Consider the following 14583-nt stretch of genomic DNA (forward strand, 5'->3'; position numbering starts at 1 on the left):
GAAGAACAAACATTGTGAAGATGTCAATGCTACCTAGAGCAATCTACACATTCAATGCAATCCCCATCAAAATACCATCCACTTTTTTCAAAGAAATGGAACAAAGAATCCTAAAATTTGTATGGAACCAGAAGAGACCCCGAATAGCCAGAGGAATGTTGAAAAAGAAAAGCAAAGCTGGCGGCATCACAATTCCGGACTTCCAGCTCTATTACAAAGCTGTCATCATCAAGACAGTATGGTAACTGGCACAAAAACAGACACATAGATCAATGGAACAGAATCAAGAGCCCAGAAAGGGAACCTCAACTCTAGGGTCAACTCATCTTTGACAAAGCAGGAAAGAATGTCCAATGGAAAAAAGACAGTCTCTTCAACAAATGGTGTTGGGAAAATTGGACAGCCACATGCAGAAGAATGAAACTGGACCATTTCCTTACAGCACACACAAAAATAGACTCCAAATGGTTGAAAGACCTAAACGTGAGACAGGAGTCCATCCAAATCCTAAAGGAGAACACAGGCAGCAACCTCTTCGACCTCAGCCGCAGCAACTTCTTCCTAGAAACATCGCCAAAGGCAAGGGAAGCAAAGGGAAAATGAACTATTGGGATTTCATCAAGATAAAAAGCTTTTGCACAGCAAAAGAAACAGTCCACAAAACCAAAAGACAGCCAACAGAATGGGAGAAAATATTTGCAAATGACGTATCAGATAAAGGGCTAGTATCCAAAATCTATAAAGAACTTATCAAACTCAACACCCAAAGAACAAATAATCCAATCAAGAAATGGGCAGAAGACCTGAACAGACATTTTTCCAAAGAAGACATCCAAATGGCCAACAGACACATGAAAAAGTGCTCAACATCGCTCGGCATCAGGGAAATCCAAATCAAAACCTCAATGAGACACCACCTCACACCAGTCAGAATGGCTAAAATTAACAAGTCAGGAAACGACAGATGTTGGCGGGGATGCGGAGAAAGGGGAACCCTCCCACACTGTTGGTGGGAATGCAAGCTGGGGCAACCCCTAGGGGAAAACAGTCTGGAGGTTCCTCAAACAGTTGAAAATAGAGCTACCCTACGATCCAGCAATTGCACTACTGGGTATTGACCCCTAAGATACAAATGTAGGGATCCGAAGGGGTACGTGCACCCCTATGTTTATAGCAGCAATGTCCACAATAGCCAAACTGTGGAAAGAGCCAAGATGCCCATCGACAGATGAATGGATAAAGAAGATGTGGTATATATACACAATGGAGTATTATGCAGCCATCAAAAGGAATGAGATCTTGCCATTTGCAACAACGTGGATGGAACTGGAGGGTGTTACGCTGAGTGAAATAAGTCAATCAGAGAAAGACATGTATCATATGACCTCACTGATATGAGGACTTCTTAATCTCAGGAAACAAACTGAGGGTTGCTGAGTGGTGGGGGGTGGGAGGGATGGGGTGGCTGGGTGATAGACATTGGGGAGGGTATGTGCTATGGTGAGCGCTGTGAATTGTGCAAGACTGATGAATCACAGATCTGTACTTCTGAAACAAATAATGCAACATATGTTAAGAAAAAAGAAAAAGAAGAAGATAGCAGGAGGGGAAGAATGAAGGGGAGTAAGTTGGAGGGGGAGACGAACCATGAGAGACAATGGACTCTGAAAAACAAACTGAGGGTTCTAGAGGGGAGAGGGGTGGGGGGATGGGTTAGCCCGGTGATGGGTATTAAAGAGGGCACGTACTGTGTGGAGCACTGGGTGTTATGCACAAACAATGAATCATGGAACACTACATCAAAAACTAATGATGTAATGTATGGTGATTAACATAACAATAAAAAATTAAAAAAAAAAAAAAAGAAGAAGGGAGCAATGGAAGCCAGGGCCCCAGTCTGAACTCTGGACCTGGTATTCAACTTCACTGCTCCTGTCTACGGGCAGCCCGCGGCATCCCAGTTCTCACCATACCCAGTGCGAATGACTTGTACATTCTCTTCCCCGAAATACCACGGGCTCTGGAAGGTGGGCTGTCCCTGTCACAGCCCTGTGTGTGACTGCTGAATCACTGCCCACAGCCCACATACAGGCATCTCCACCTTCCACAGTCACCCTTATATACAGAAGCCCGCATGTGCTCATTAGCACCCACGCTTACACCCTTAAGGCAGGCAGGGTCCCAGCAAAGGCCCGTCTGGCTTGGGCACTGGGGCAAACTGGCGTGGCAGGACCCCCAGAAGAACCAGAAGCCTTTGGGAAAGAACGCAGGGTACGGGAGTGGGAGCCAGGCATATCGAGGCCACTGGCCTAGGTGCCAGGCCCCCAGGGGGCAGTGGGAAAATAGGGTGGCAGCTCAACCAAGTGACCTCGTCGGGCTCCTCGACTGCAAGTAAACGCAGACCCCAGGTCCTAACCTAAATGACACCTCCCAGCCCGGGCACTTGAGTGCGGGAGAGCCTCCATGATGTCTGAAGTTCTGGAAGGCGCAGGGATGCCCCCACAGCGGTGACCAGACATGGAATAAGTGAGGGGACTACTCCTGAGCACCCCAAAAGGGCTGGCGGAGAGACTTTGCGAAGTTGGCTAAAACTGACCTCATGCTTACAATGCATTAGGGGCTGTTCGAAGGTTTCGCATGTCTTCACTCAGCGAACAGAGTCTTCAGATGCCCTGCACCAGAGGAGCTGCTGACCTGGGAGCCAGCACCGTCCATGCAACTGCCAGATGCCCTCCCACAGGCGGGACAGGCCCAGGGAGCCTGAGGGGACATACCCGTGAACACACCATCCTCTCCTGCATACCCCCAGGCCGAGAACTGCCCACGCATGCGCACGTGCACACACACACACCACTATGCATGTCTCTACATTCACGTTCAGAAGCCACAGGGAGCATCCTTGGACTCTGCCGTGCTGGGAAATAACCCCAGGAGGCCTTCCCTCCCAGGCTGAGAAGACCACCACCCCTAGCCCACGGGGCTCTGGGTTCAAGCTGACCTCAGAAATACAACCCAGAGGGGCTCATTCCCCTAACGCTGGGAGAGCATGGGGAGGAGCCTGGGGTCTATGCCCTCTGCCTCACTCTCCTCACTGCCTCTTGACACGCCAACCACTCTATGCCATTGTGTCCAAGTATTTGGGGGCCGGAAGGGGCCAAGCGAAGCCTGCGGGAGTGAGAGAAAGAAGTAGAGGCTGAAGTCTGTCCTCCGTCATAACCCCTGAAATTCCATTTTGCTCCATGTCCCTGAACACAACAGTCCTTCACACTAAAGCATGAATTAGCCTATTGTGTGGCTTTCTTCAAGGAGGGGATCAGCATGACAGCCCCAGGCATCCAAAGTGAGATGGTCATGCATGCAGGATGTGAAGGAAGGAGAGGAATGTCTGGAAAAACCTACCTTCTCTAAGAATCAGTGCTTTCAACTCACCTTGCCCACCCACCACTACTCTGAAGGAGCCAGGACCACAGCTCACATCAGTTCTAGAACATACTACAGACATCAGCAGGCAGGCACACTTCACATTTAGCCATTTTTAATGCTCAAAAGCTCTGTACAAAATAAAGTCACAAATGAGTCCTCACAACACCCCTGTGAGGTAGGTAGGCAAGTATTATTCTCCCATTTTACAAATGGGGAAACTGAGGCAGAGAGGCAAAGTGACCAGCCCATGGTCCCAGCACAGCTGAAAGTCAGGGCCAACCGTGAGAACACAGAGGATCCCTCCCAGTTCAGCCTGATCTGTGACCCCTCATCTAGACCTTGTCTGCAAAGAAATGAAAACTTTTTAATTCATGCAAAAATAAAAACAAAAACAAATCCGAAAAGGTAGTGAACAGACATACAGCAGTTTTGCAGAAGATTTCAGCCAAGACGGCCAAATATTTTCCACTACTAGGTAGATGTGAACAACTCTAGCCTCTCCTCCTGAGACCAGAGACATGTCCACTGGTTTTCTGCAGAAGTGCATGCGTCCAACCAGGGAGGGCTCCCAGGCCGCCATGAGCCAGGCCCAGGGGGGCAGCCTCCACACCGGTCAGCCCCCGGGGCTTCGGCGGACAGTGGTCCCCAGAGGAAGAGCTGCACAACTCACCTTCACAGGGCCGGCCCTTCCAGCAGCCTTCCCACGGTGGGGACAGAGCTGCTCCTGAGGCCTCCCGCTCCCCAACCCTTGGCCCCTCTGCTCCCTCTGGAGGGAAGCTCAGGGGTCCTCAGCCAGGATGGCCTGGAACCCCCCTTAGCCCACTCACATGCTCCACTGTTCACTCAGCCCACCCCCCAGCAGTCCTCAGGACTCCTGCTGCAGCAGAGGGGGACCTGGGGCCACCTGGGCAGCCAAGGCAGGGAAAGTGTGGTAGGACCCGCTGCTGGGAGTCTGGGCTTCCTCAGCACTGCCTGCCCTGGCTCCCTGGGAAATGGGGCAGACCTCTTCCATAGGGCTGCATCCATCTTCTAGAAGTTCCTTCCTCCCGAGAGGGACTCCTCCCTTCTAGCTCCTCGGGGACCTCCACAGTCCCGCCAGCCCCAGGGGAGGGGGAGGGGAAGGAAGGAGAGGCAGAGCCTCTGCCAGGTCCAGCAGGCCCTGCTGTCATGCTTCTCGGGGTCTCCAGGTTGGAGATGGGGCACGAGAGGCAAGGAAACTGGGTGAAGCTGCCGTTGAGGTGACAAATCCACCAGAGCCCTGTCCACTCCCCAGGGCAGTGCTCAGGCAGCACTAGGGGAGAGGCCAAGCAGGGAGGGCAGCAAGAGAAAGTAAGCGGGAAACCGGCTCCGCACCCCAGGCTGTCAGGACCGCTGTGAGGTGGCCGAGGAGGGTGCGCGTGGCCGCAGTGAGTAGCTTTGCTCGGCTACTTGGGGACCGAGCTCCCTGGAAGCTGTCCGCGGTCTGCAAAGCACACACGCCTGTTGTTCACAAGTGTAACTGTGCACTACTTGTCCTATAAAAAGCTCTTTTTAAAACAGGGTCCCAACCCCGCCCCAGTCTCTCCTGGGGCCTGGGTTCCTCGGGACCACTCCCCGTGAAGAGCACCTGGAGCATCCTCAGCCTGCATGGAGCCCCGTAGGAGGGGGGCGGGCGGGGAGGGGGTGGGCAGGGGTGGGGGGGAGCCCATCCTACAGGAAGTCCCCAGCGGTGGAGGGCTCGGGCCTGCGGCTCTGCTCCTGCCACCGGCAGCGCAGCCTGGAGAAGGGCTGGTCCTGCCCGCTCTCGAGCTCGGGGAAGCCCAGCTGGTTGAGGATCTCATAGACTCCGGCCTTCGATGCCACCTGGGGGAGACAGCAGAACTGGGGGCCGTAGTCCCAGGGAGAGAGGCTGTCATCCAGGTCCACCCACCCCCTCCACATCACCACGCCCTCCTCCCCTCGACGGGCTCTAGACCACACAGCTGAGCCTGGGGCCCAGCACTGCCTTCCACCAGCTCAGCAACCTGAGCAAGTTTGTGTTTTCACTACCACAAGCTTCAGCTTCCTCATCACGGGGACAACTGTCTCTACCTTCCAGGACGATGCTGGAGGGCTCCAGAAACACGGAAAGCACCCAGCAGATAAGTAAGGAAGAGGAGAGCGGCGCAGGAAGCCAAGTGCCCTCTGCCTGCGTGGCCCTGCTGTTCCCGCTGAGACACTAGGGGTCATGGGCCCAGTGGCTCTGGGCATTACAGCCGGGGCCCCCACGGGGCGCTAGAGAAAGCGGTGTGGGTGTGGGAGCCAGCAAGCAACCCCGTGGCTGTGTGTTCCGGCCGTAGACCAGGCAGGTCTACCACAGGCCTCCCCTCAGGTGGGCAGGCGGGGGCCTTCCTGGACATTCTCCATACAACCCTGTGGCCCAGGGCCTGGGAGACGCGACCCATTCAGTGACCAGCCCCCCTCTCTCTCTGCCGTCCTAGGAGATGGGGAAGATGTAGGCTCCACTCAGACCAGAGGTCCCGAGGCAACCTTCACCCCCACCCTCCACGCATCCCCAGGAGGGAGTGAGGGACCCTGAGGCGGGAGCCCACACTCCTAACTGGAAGAGCTCTCTCCTTCCTAGACAACCCCCAACACGCACCACCTAGTTTCAGCTGGTTCAATCTCCTGCCCAGCCCCTGGTTCCCCCAATGTCCACTCTCCAAGCGGAACCCAAGCAGAAGTGTCCTAGGTCCCCCACGACCTCCATCCCACCCAGGGGTCCAAAGAGCAAGCCAAGTCCAGGCCTGCTCAAGAGGATGGCCCCAATGTGGCCTTGGGTCCCCTGACTCAACGCTCATCCTCGAAAGGACCACCCTTAAGGCTGTCTTCAGCACAAGCCCCCAGCAGCCACTAGGCTGTGCAGTGGCCCGCTGCCTCTATTCCCTGGCAGCTCTGACCCCACCCGCACACCTACCTGAGCCCAGCGCTGGGGTCACCGAGCACTCTCCCGCCCACCTGCCCCATGGGTGCTAGGTCCCACCTCCATCCAGATGAGAACCGTCAGGGCAGGCTGGCAAGGCCAGGAGAGGCCTGTCTCCTGGAGCGGGGATAATTATAGGCCACTTTGCCAAGAGGGGAAGAAGGTCTCTCTCCTGACCTAGAGGTGCCGAGGCAACAGCTTGCCCCTAAAACCAGACAAGCCGGAGGAAGAACCAGAGGAACTGGGAGGCCAAGCAGAGAGAGGGACAGTGGAGGCGGAATGAGAGGGCGGCGCCTAGGGCCAGACATGGTGGGCGCTGGAGCCAGCCAACCGGCTCCGCGGCTGACCCTGAGCAAGTACTTCCCGGGCTGTGCTCGGTCTCCTCTGTACAACGGGAGAGTACCAGTCATCACGCAAGGCAGACCTCACACAGGGCCTAGCACATGGCACCAGATGTATCTCGTGGCATCCCCACCACGACGTTCTCAGGTGGCAGAGACGGCATCAAGACGATCTCTGCCTTCATGCTGAGGACAGCCAGAAGGAAGGGCCCACCTGTCCAAGGTCATGGCTGGAAGGTGGCAGGGGCCAGGCCACCAAGCCATCCTGCCCCTCGCGGGGCACAGGGGAGGAGGGAACACATGAATGGGCACGAAGCACCCAGGTCACCTCAGCCCTGGGCATGCCCAGAGCAGGGCCGTGCCTAGCACACTGCCCTGTGCTGTTCCTTGGGGAACAGTTCTCACTGATTCATGCCTCCGACTTTGCCCAACGGCCGGCCACATGCAGACACCAGGCCAGACACCCAACGCTGAACGAGACACAATCCTGATCGTGGAAGCTTCCCATAGAGCCAAATGACAGCTCTGCCCATGGGGGAGCCTGCTGCTGGGCCCGCGGGGGCTGCGCGGGGCGGCCTCTCACCTGCCGCATCCACGAGCTGAAGGGCCTGTGCCAGGAGTCAGCCTTCTCCAGGTGGAGGTAAGCGTTGAAGAGCACCAGGTACACGTAGCGCTCCAGGTACTGCAGGCTCCGCAGCCGCAACCTCCCAGCCTCCAGCTCTGATTTGGCCGCTTTTGCCTGGAGGATGACGGCAGAGGGTGAGAGTCCAGTGGGGCCTCGCCCCCCACCCCCAGGCACGGACACACCACACAGACACACAGACACACAGACACACAGCATTGGGGCCGGGACGGGAGGGCTTTGCACAGCGAGGCCCACGGCATGGCCCCGGCTCAGGTTCCACGGGAGGCCAATGGATGGCAAGGTGAGGCCATCGGGGCTCTGACGGTGGACGCAGCACGGCCTCGCCTCGGCCCCCGTGGCCTGGGCTCTGCGGCCTCCAGTGGCTCCCAGGCAGGTGAGTGCGTCTCTGCCTGGGAGGGGGACCCCCATCTTGGCCTCTGACCCCGACTGGTCCTTAACGGACCTCCTTGCCCACTTCTCAAATAGCTCCGGATCAGGGGCAGAAGGGGGTGAATCCGGCCCTCCGGCCCCGGCCCCACCCTCCCCAAGGCTGGAACAGATCCTAGAAAGGCCACCAGGGCTGGGGGGCAATGAGAGAGACAAAGGCTGAGGAGAGAAAGAGGTGGTGCGTGTGTTGGGTCGGGGGGCATCAGTGCTTTCAACAAGCCATCCTGAGCACCTTCCAAGAACGGCACCAGGCCACGTGCTGGGGGGAGAAGGAACTGCCACACCACGTGACCGGAGACAGGTTTCCCAGAGAGCATGGGATGTGGCTGGGCCGTGTGGGCCAGCAGGGCTGGGGTGGAGAGCAAGCAGCCCATGGGGCAGCACAGAGGTGTGGACGGGGACCAGCAGGCGGGACCCGGAAGGCACTGGCCTGACTGGATCGAGGGTGTGAAGGGACAAGAAGGGGAACTGGGCTGGCAGGCAACTGTGGAAGCCCACGCTCCACTCTAGTCCAGCTTCCCACCCCGGCAGGCGGACGCCGGAGCCCCAGCCCAGACCCATCAGAGCAGAGCCTGTGAGACACAGGCCTACGCGATCCTGAGAAGCTCCCCGGGGACTCTGCAGCCAGGGTGGAGCCCCGTGGCTTTAGCTCAGCGGAGTCATTGAAGGTGCAGGGGCAGGAGTGACCTCTGAACGGAAGACTCACAGGAGGCTAATGCTCAGGAGGAAGGGGACTTAAATGGGGTCTTCTTGAGGCCTTCTCAGCGTGGGCATCGGTGGGCACCCCAAGGCACACAGAGTCAGCTTCCCTGTGGCGCCGTGTCCTTGCCGTCATGCCTGAGTTGCTCCGGTGACCCACCACGGACGTGCAGCCCGCCCTGGAGGGGAAGCCCGGGAGAGGGAACGCCACACCTCACCCCCCTCCAGGCGTCCATCCGGACCCACAGCAGCTCTCTGTGCACCAGGAGGAAGACAGAGCCCAGGGGCTGTCCCCTCAGGCACCAGGAACATCCTCGGAGGGCACAGCCAGCCCCAGGCCCCCGGGGAAACAGGAAGGGCGGCCTCCCCACAGCTGGGCCGCAGCTGAAAGCCTTCCTGCTCGGCACACCTCAGCCCAGTGGGTCTCCTCTGGAAGGCTCCAGGGCGGGACCCCGCCCCTGACACGACATGACCCACAGCCCCAAGAACCAGGAGCCGGAGTGGGACCATCTGCAGGGCCTGTGGTTCCCCCTCCCCTCACTGCTGCCTCAGCTAACAGCCTTCCCAGGGGCGAGTGAGCGCTCAGTAGGAAGGAGTTCAGGGGCACTGGGGATGGGGCAGGGGCGGGAGGTGGGCAGGGGTGGGGCCTTGGACGGGCGAGGGGCCCACAGCCACTGCCCTGACTCCCTGCGAGACACGGCTCTAGGCTCGGTGCTGCCATTGAAACTCTTGGCTCCCAGGTTTCTGGAGGTAGGACTGCTCAGATACCTAAGATGCGAGGAAGCGCCCGTAAACCATGAAGGGCCACAGCAAGTCATGGCACAGAAGACAAAGCTACAACACGGGGGTGACGCGTGCACAGGCTCCGCCTGCAGCGACCCTCGTGGGCTGGGGCGGCGGCAGCGGACGGCGGCAGAGCAGCCACACCAGGGGATCAAGACAGGGAGGGGGGCGGCCGGACCACGCAGGGCGTCAAAGAGGCGGCGGTATCTGAGGTGGGTTGGGGGGGCAGAAAGGTGTCCTGAGAAGGGGAGGAAAGGGGCCGGAGGGTGAGGTGTATCCAAGGTAGATGACAGGGGAGGGGGCGCAGAGGAGGAGGCAATGGGGGACGACCGGGGCCCAGAAGAGGGTATGGAAGGTCAGCCAGGCCCTGATCCTACAGACAAAGGGGCCACCGACGGCTTCTGGTGGAGGTGAGGGTGGAAATGGCCCCAGCTGCTGCAGGAGCTGACTGGAGCAAGGGAGAGCAGGGTGCCTCTTGTTTTAAGGATCAACCAACCAGGTGCTCAAAAAAAAAAAAAAAAAAATGCAGTTTTGTTTAGAAATTAGGCAGTAGACCAAAAAAAAAAAAAAAAAAAAAACAAAACAATTTTACCTAGAGACAAAGTATGGCCAATACACCACCACCACCACTCCGCTCCCCCTGAGGAGGATCATTCCATGCTGCCCGGCACAGGGCACTCCCCACCCCATCCCTCCCACTGCCTTCCCCGTCTCCATCCCTGGAGCTTATTGAAGGAGAGAAAATCACTCACAGTTCCACCAGACAAGAACCATTTTAAATTACTTTCAATTAGAGAGTGCTCAGGAAACATCCTTTGGGCATGAAAAGCCCACGGCTCTGGGGCTGGCCCTACAGTACAGCCACCTCAGCCCTGTCTTCTCCAAGCCCCCGCTCCCATGGGGACAGGGGCCTGCTGCTCCCAGAGACACCAGAGAGGACTGCGTCCGAGCAATAGTCAGGGTGGAGAGGTTGGGTGATTCCTTCTGAGCCCTACTGGCAACGTAGGGTAGAATTATCCCTAAATTCGGACCGCAAGTAAAGGTGACACCTGACACCCCCCCAGAAGGTTCCGTGGGCACATCTTGCATGATCATAGTCTGTGACTTGAGACAATGACCCATCTTCCTATCAAGGCCCTGGTTTCCTTAAAATCAGCCTATGTGGGCACTGTCTGGAGAGGAGGATAGGCCAGCCTCCTCCTGTTGATAAAAATAGTGGAGCTGTTTTTAAATGGCCTGGCAGGCCAGGCTGTCATTAGCTGTGGTGAAGCTGGACAAGGCTTCCTCATCCATTGGGACTGAGCCCTAAAATAGAAGGGGCTAAGAAAGGTGGCCAGGGCGCTGGGCACTTCAGCTCTCTCAGGCCAGCGGTCAGCCGGCACCCACGTGGGCCCGGCGTCGCCAGCGGTGGCCCTCTTGAAGCTCCGCCCTTTGCTGGGCCACGTGGAAGAGACCCACCGAGGCAGGGCTGATGCCCCTCCCCAGGTATGTCCAGGGTCTACCACACACCACATGCCAGGCTGAGCATGTCACATCCAGAGCGGAGTGTTAGATCCTAAAATGTCTCCTAGAGGGACACGCATTTTGCAGATGAGGCTGGGCAAGACCAAGTAACTGCCCAATGTCAGAGTTCCCAGCTGGGACACAAATTCCAAACGCCCAGCTGTCTGACCACCCTGGGTCCTTTCGCCATCGTCAAGCTCAACCACACCCTCCCTCACGTTTGCCTCTATACCTTGACACCACCCCCCACCCCCCGCCCCGCCTTCCTCCTACCTGGAAAGCCCTTCCCCTCCACCAGGCCTGGCCCTGTTCCACTCATCTCTCCAGGCCCAGGCCGAGCCCCTGCTCTCCTGAAGCCTGCTCTGAGTGTTACAGCCTCCAGCCTCTTCTCGGCCTCCTCTCCTCCCCAAGGAATGATCAGTCTGGGAAACAAGCCTGGGGGCAAGCACCAGATTAGAACAAGGTTTACATCTTCCCTGCTCCCCACCACCCTGAATGTCAGTGTCAGGACACAGACTAGGCATGCAGTAGGCACCCAGCTGATGGATGAGCACTGACTCCCCAGGCCCTCTCAGCCAGTCTCATGCTTCCAATGCCCTCTGGAATCTAGAGTCCAGATGGGACACTGGGGACCCCACATGCACGCCTCCACCCCCGGGGATCCAAATTCCATGCTGAATGGAGACTCCAAGCACTCTGCCATGCTTGAGGGCTCCAGGTAGGTATCGATCCAGCTTCTCCAACTCACAAAACACGTCCCACGCGAACTCCTGAGCTCTCCCAAAACCTGCCCGTCCACATGTCTGCACATCTTAATGTCTATCCTTCCTGCCGCTCAGGCCAAAACCTGGCCTTCCTCCCTAACTTCGCCTTTTCTCAGCCCCACATCCAACCAGTCAGAGCAACCTCCCAGCTGCTGCTCGCCTCTTACCACCTCAGGCCAAGCCGCCTCACCTCAGTGACAGCGGCTGACTGGCCTCCCTGCCCCCCCCCCGACTCCTGCGGCCTAGTCCCAACACAGCCCCAGAGTGAGCCTGCTAGAACCTTAAGTGGGCACCTCTGCTCAACCCGCTGCACAGGCCCCCACTGGCACTCAAGAGTAGAAGCCAACGTCTGTGTAATCATCTGTGCAATCCCAGAGCAGGCCCCATCCCACCTGCCCCTGTAACCTCTGACCTCCTTTCCTGCCCCTCAAACATACCAGGAAGCCCCCACCTCAAGGCCTTTGCACTTGCCGTATCCCTCTGTCTGGGTGTTGGCATGGCTCCCCCACTCACCCCCTCAGGTCTGTGTTCAAACGCTACCTTTTCATCAAGCCCCTTCCTGACCCAGACCCCATGTAAAACTGCAACCCCCCAGCCCCACAGACATATCATGACCTGATACAATGTGACTTTGACTTGTGTCTTGTTCCTTGTGTGTCTCCCTCCCCGGAGCGTGGGTTCCATGAGGGCAGGAACTTCCCTGTGCTGTTCATGAGGCGTCTCCAGAACTAGCACAGTGCCTGGCACTCAGGAATCCTACGAGAAATGTCTGCCGAATCGGGGATCAACGAATACTTCTTCTATCTCCCATTTTTATTAAGCTCTGCATCACAGACTGCCCTGGGTTACCGAGATCAACCCTTCTGCTTTCCAGAAGCGGAGACCGAGGTCAAAGAGGTGCACTGACCTACCGGGGTCACATGGAGAGCTGGATGCAACCCAGGCCATGGGAAAACAGAGCCCAAGGAGAGAAACAAGAAGAACAAGCGAGGGGCGCCTGGGTGGCTTAGATGGTTGAGCGTCTGCCTTTGGCTCAGGTCATGATCTCAGGGTCCTGGGATCGAGTCCCGCTTCGGGCTCCTTGCTTAGCGGGGAGCCTGCTTCTCCCTCTGCCTGCCACTCCCCTTGCTTGTACTCTCATTCTCTCTCTCGCAAATAAATGAATAAAATCTTAAAAAAAAAAAAAAAAAGGAACAACAACAAGCGAGGCCAGGCTCAGGGCCTGAGTCAATCCAAGCCAGATGACACCCCCATTACTGGAGTCTGCCTGCTGCCCTTTCCCTGACCCACTCAATAGGAAGGAGCATGGAAGGCCTGGTGGCCTCTACCATCCGGCTGGGCAGGCAGCTGACAGCCCTCAAAGACAGCTAGTCTCTAAGGGGCGAGGTCCCAGAGCGCCGACCCCACCATCCTTCTCAAAGCTCAGTGCCACCCACTCCTTGTCAGACACTGGCCCCAAGCAGTGTCGGCCGCTTCCAGGGGCTTTCTATGAGTCCCTGCAAACTCCCTTGGGGCCTCGAGCACAAGGAAGCTTTTTCTACCTAGTCCCCAGAAGAGAGAAAATGGCCCTTGGCCCATAGACAAGCAACCAGTTTTCCAAAGAAAACATTTTTTTTTAAGATTTTATTCATTTATTTGAGAGAGAGGATGAGAGCGAGAGAGAGCACGAGCAGGGGGAGTGGGAGAGGGAGAAGCAGGCTTCCCGCGGAGCAGGGAGCCCGATGTAGGGACTCGATCCCAGGACCCTGGGATCATGACCTGAGCCGAAGGCAGATGCTTAACCGACTGAGCCACCCAAGCGCCCCCAAAGAACACATTTCATTCAGTACTTCCAAAGCTGGAAGGGACTAAACCTGACACCACGGGCTTCTCGGTGTGCCATTCATTCCACAAACGTCATTTACCCCTAGGTCAGGCTCTGGGATGCGGTGCCAAGAAATGGCCCTCAGGATCCCACAGCTCTGCACATAAGCTAGTGAGTTGGCCAGGTGTCCCAACCTCCCTGCCCACCGCACCCTATATACCCCACCCCCACTTCATCTTGTACCCAGGCTATGCTCACCGCCCCACCCTTCCAGGCAGGTAGAAAAGCAACGGTGACCCCAGGTGACAGATGGGAAAGGAGAGGCCCAGGCAGGCCAAAGCAATTCACCCAGGGGAGTGCAGGGAGTTCCTAGCAGAGCCCAGGCTAGAACTCTGGGCTTCCAACCTAGACTCAGGGCATTTTTGGGTGGCTGGAGAAGAGCGCCCTCTCCTGGTGGACCAACAATGTGGACAAAGAACAAAAAGGTACAAGGGTAGGAGTCAGTTTTCCTATTTAATCACACGGTGACCTATTCAACCTTCCGCCCATTCGTCTGCTCACTAGACAGACATCTGTGGAGCCCTACTTGTGCCAGGCAGAGTCTGGGGGCCAGGGGGTCAGAGACAAGCCCTGGCCCAGCAGAAGAGAGATGAGCAGCAGAGAGAGGTGCCCCTGGTGACAACCACAAGGCTAACAATGGCAGCAGTGAGCACAGAGGCAGGGTCTCCTTACGGGCTGAGATTGAGACCCCTCCCGACCCCCTGAAAGCTCCAAGCCTGATGGTGCACACGTAGGAACAAGCCTGGCTCACAGCAGGTGCTCAGGGCATGTTTGCTGTAGGATAAAGCAGGAAGTCCCCCTGGAGGGTGGAGATTGTTCCGGCTCAGCCACACCATGGGAAGGACGGGAAAGCAGGAGAGGTCTCAGCTCGGAGAACATGTGCCCTACACACCCATGCTCACAACACGCTTGCACACGCGCGCACACACCCACACGCACTTCGAGCAGCCGCTCGTCCACCCACTGGCTGTATTTTGGGCTGGGTGTGAAAGAGCCTTGGGAAGCAACCCTTTCCTTCCATCATATTTTATGTGATAGCTCAGTTCCAGGGCCGCGCTAGTTGCACAGCCCAGGCCCTGGAAACACATTACCTACTGGAATGAGGCCTCCAGGGAACAACTTTGGCCAAGCCAGAGTCGGGGAGAGACTGAGAAGGACCCCACCTGGGGCTCAGAGCCAGAGCTGTCTCACTC

General features: G+C 57.2%; 1 protein-coding gene across 1 annotated transcript in view; it reads right to left on the reverse strand.

Annotated features, from left to right (window-relative positions):
- Window positions 1-5112: 5112 nt before the first annotated feature.
- Window positions 5113-14583, reverse strand: part of PALD1 (phosphatase domain containing paladin 1) — a 31474-nt gene continuing 22003 nt past the window's right edge. Inside the window, exons 18-19 of the mRNA XM_028109679.2 lie at window positions 7289-7444; window positions 5113-5265 (exon numbers count right to left, since the gene is read on the reverse strand). Coding sequence (XP_027965480.2) covers window positions 5113-5265; window positions 7289-7444 — 309 coding nt within the window. The remainder of the gene's footprint in view (window positions 5266-7288; window positions 7445-14583) is intronic.

Source organism: Eumetopias jubatus, unplaced genomic scaffold (genome assembly GCF_037043125.1).
Source record: "Eumetopias jubatus isolate StellerSeaLion01/CBP00866 unplaced genomic scaffold, mEumJub1_p1.0 scaffold_17, whole genome shotgun sequence".
Classification (NCBI taxonomy): Eukaryota; Metazoa; Chordata; class Mammalia; order Carnivora; family Otariidae; genus Eumetopias; species Eumetopias jubatus.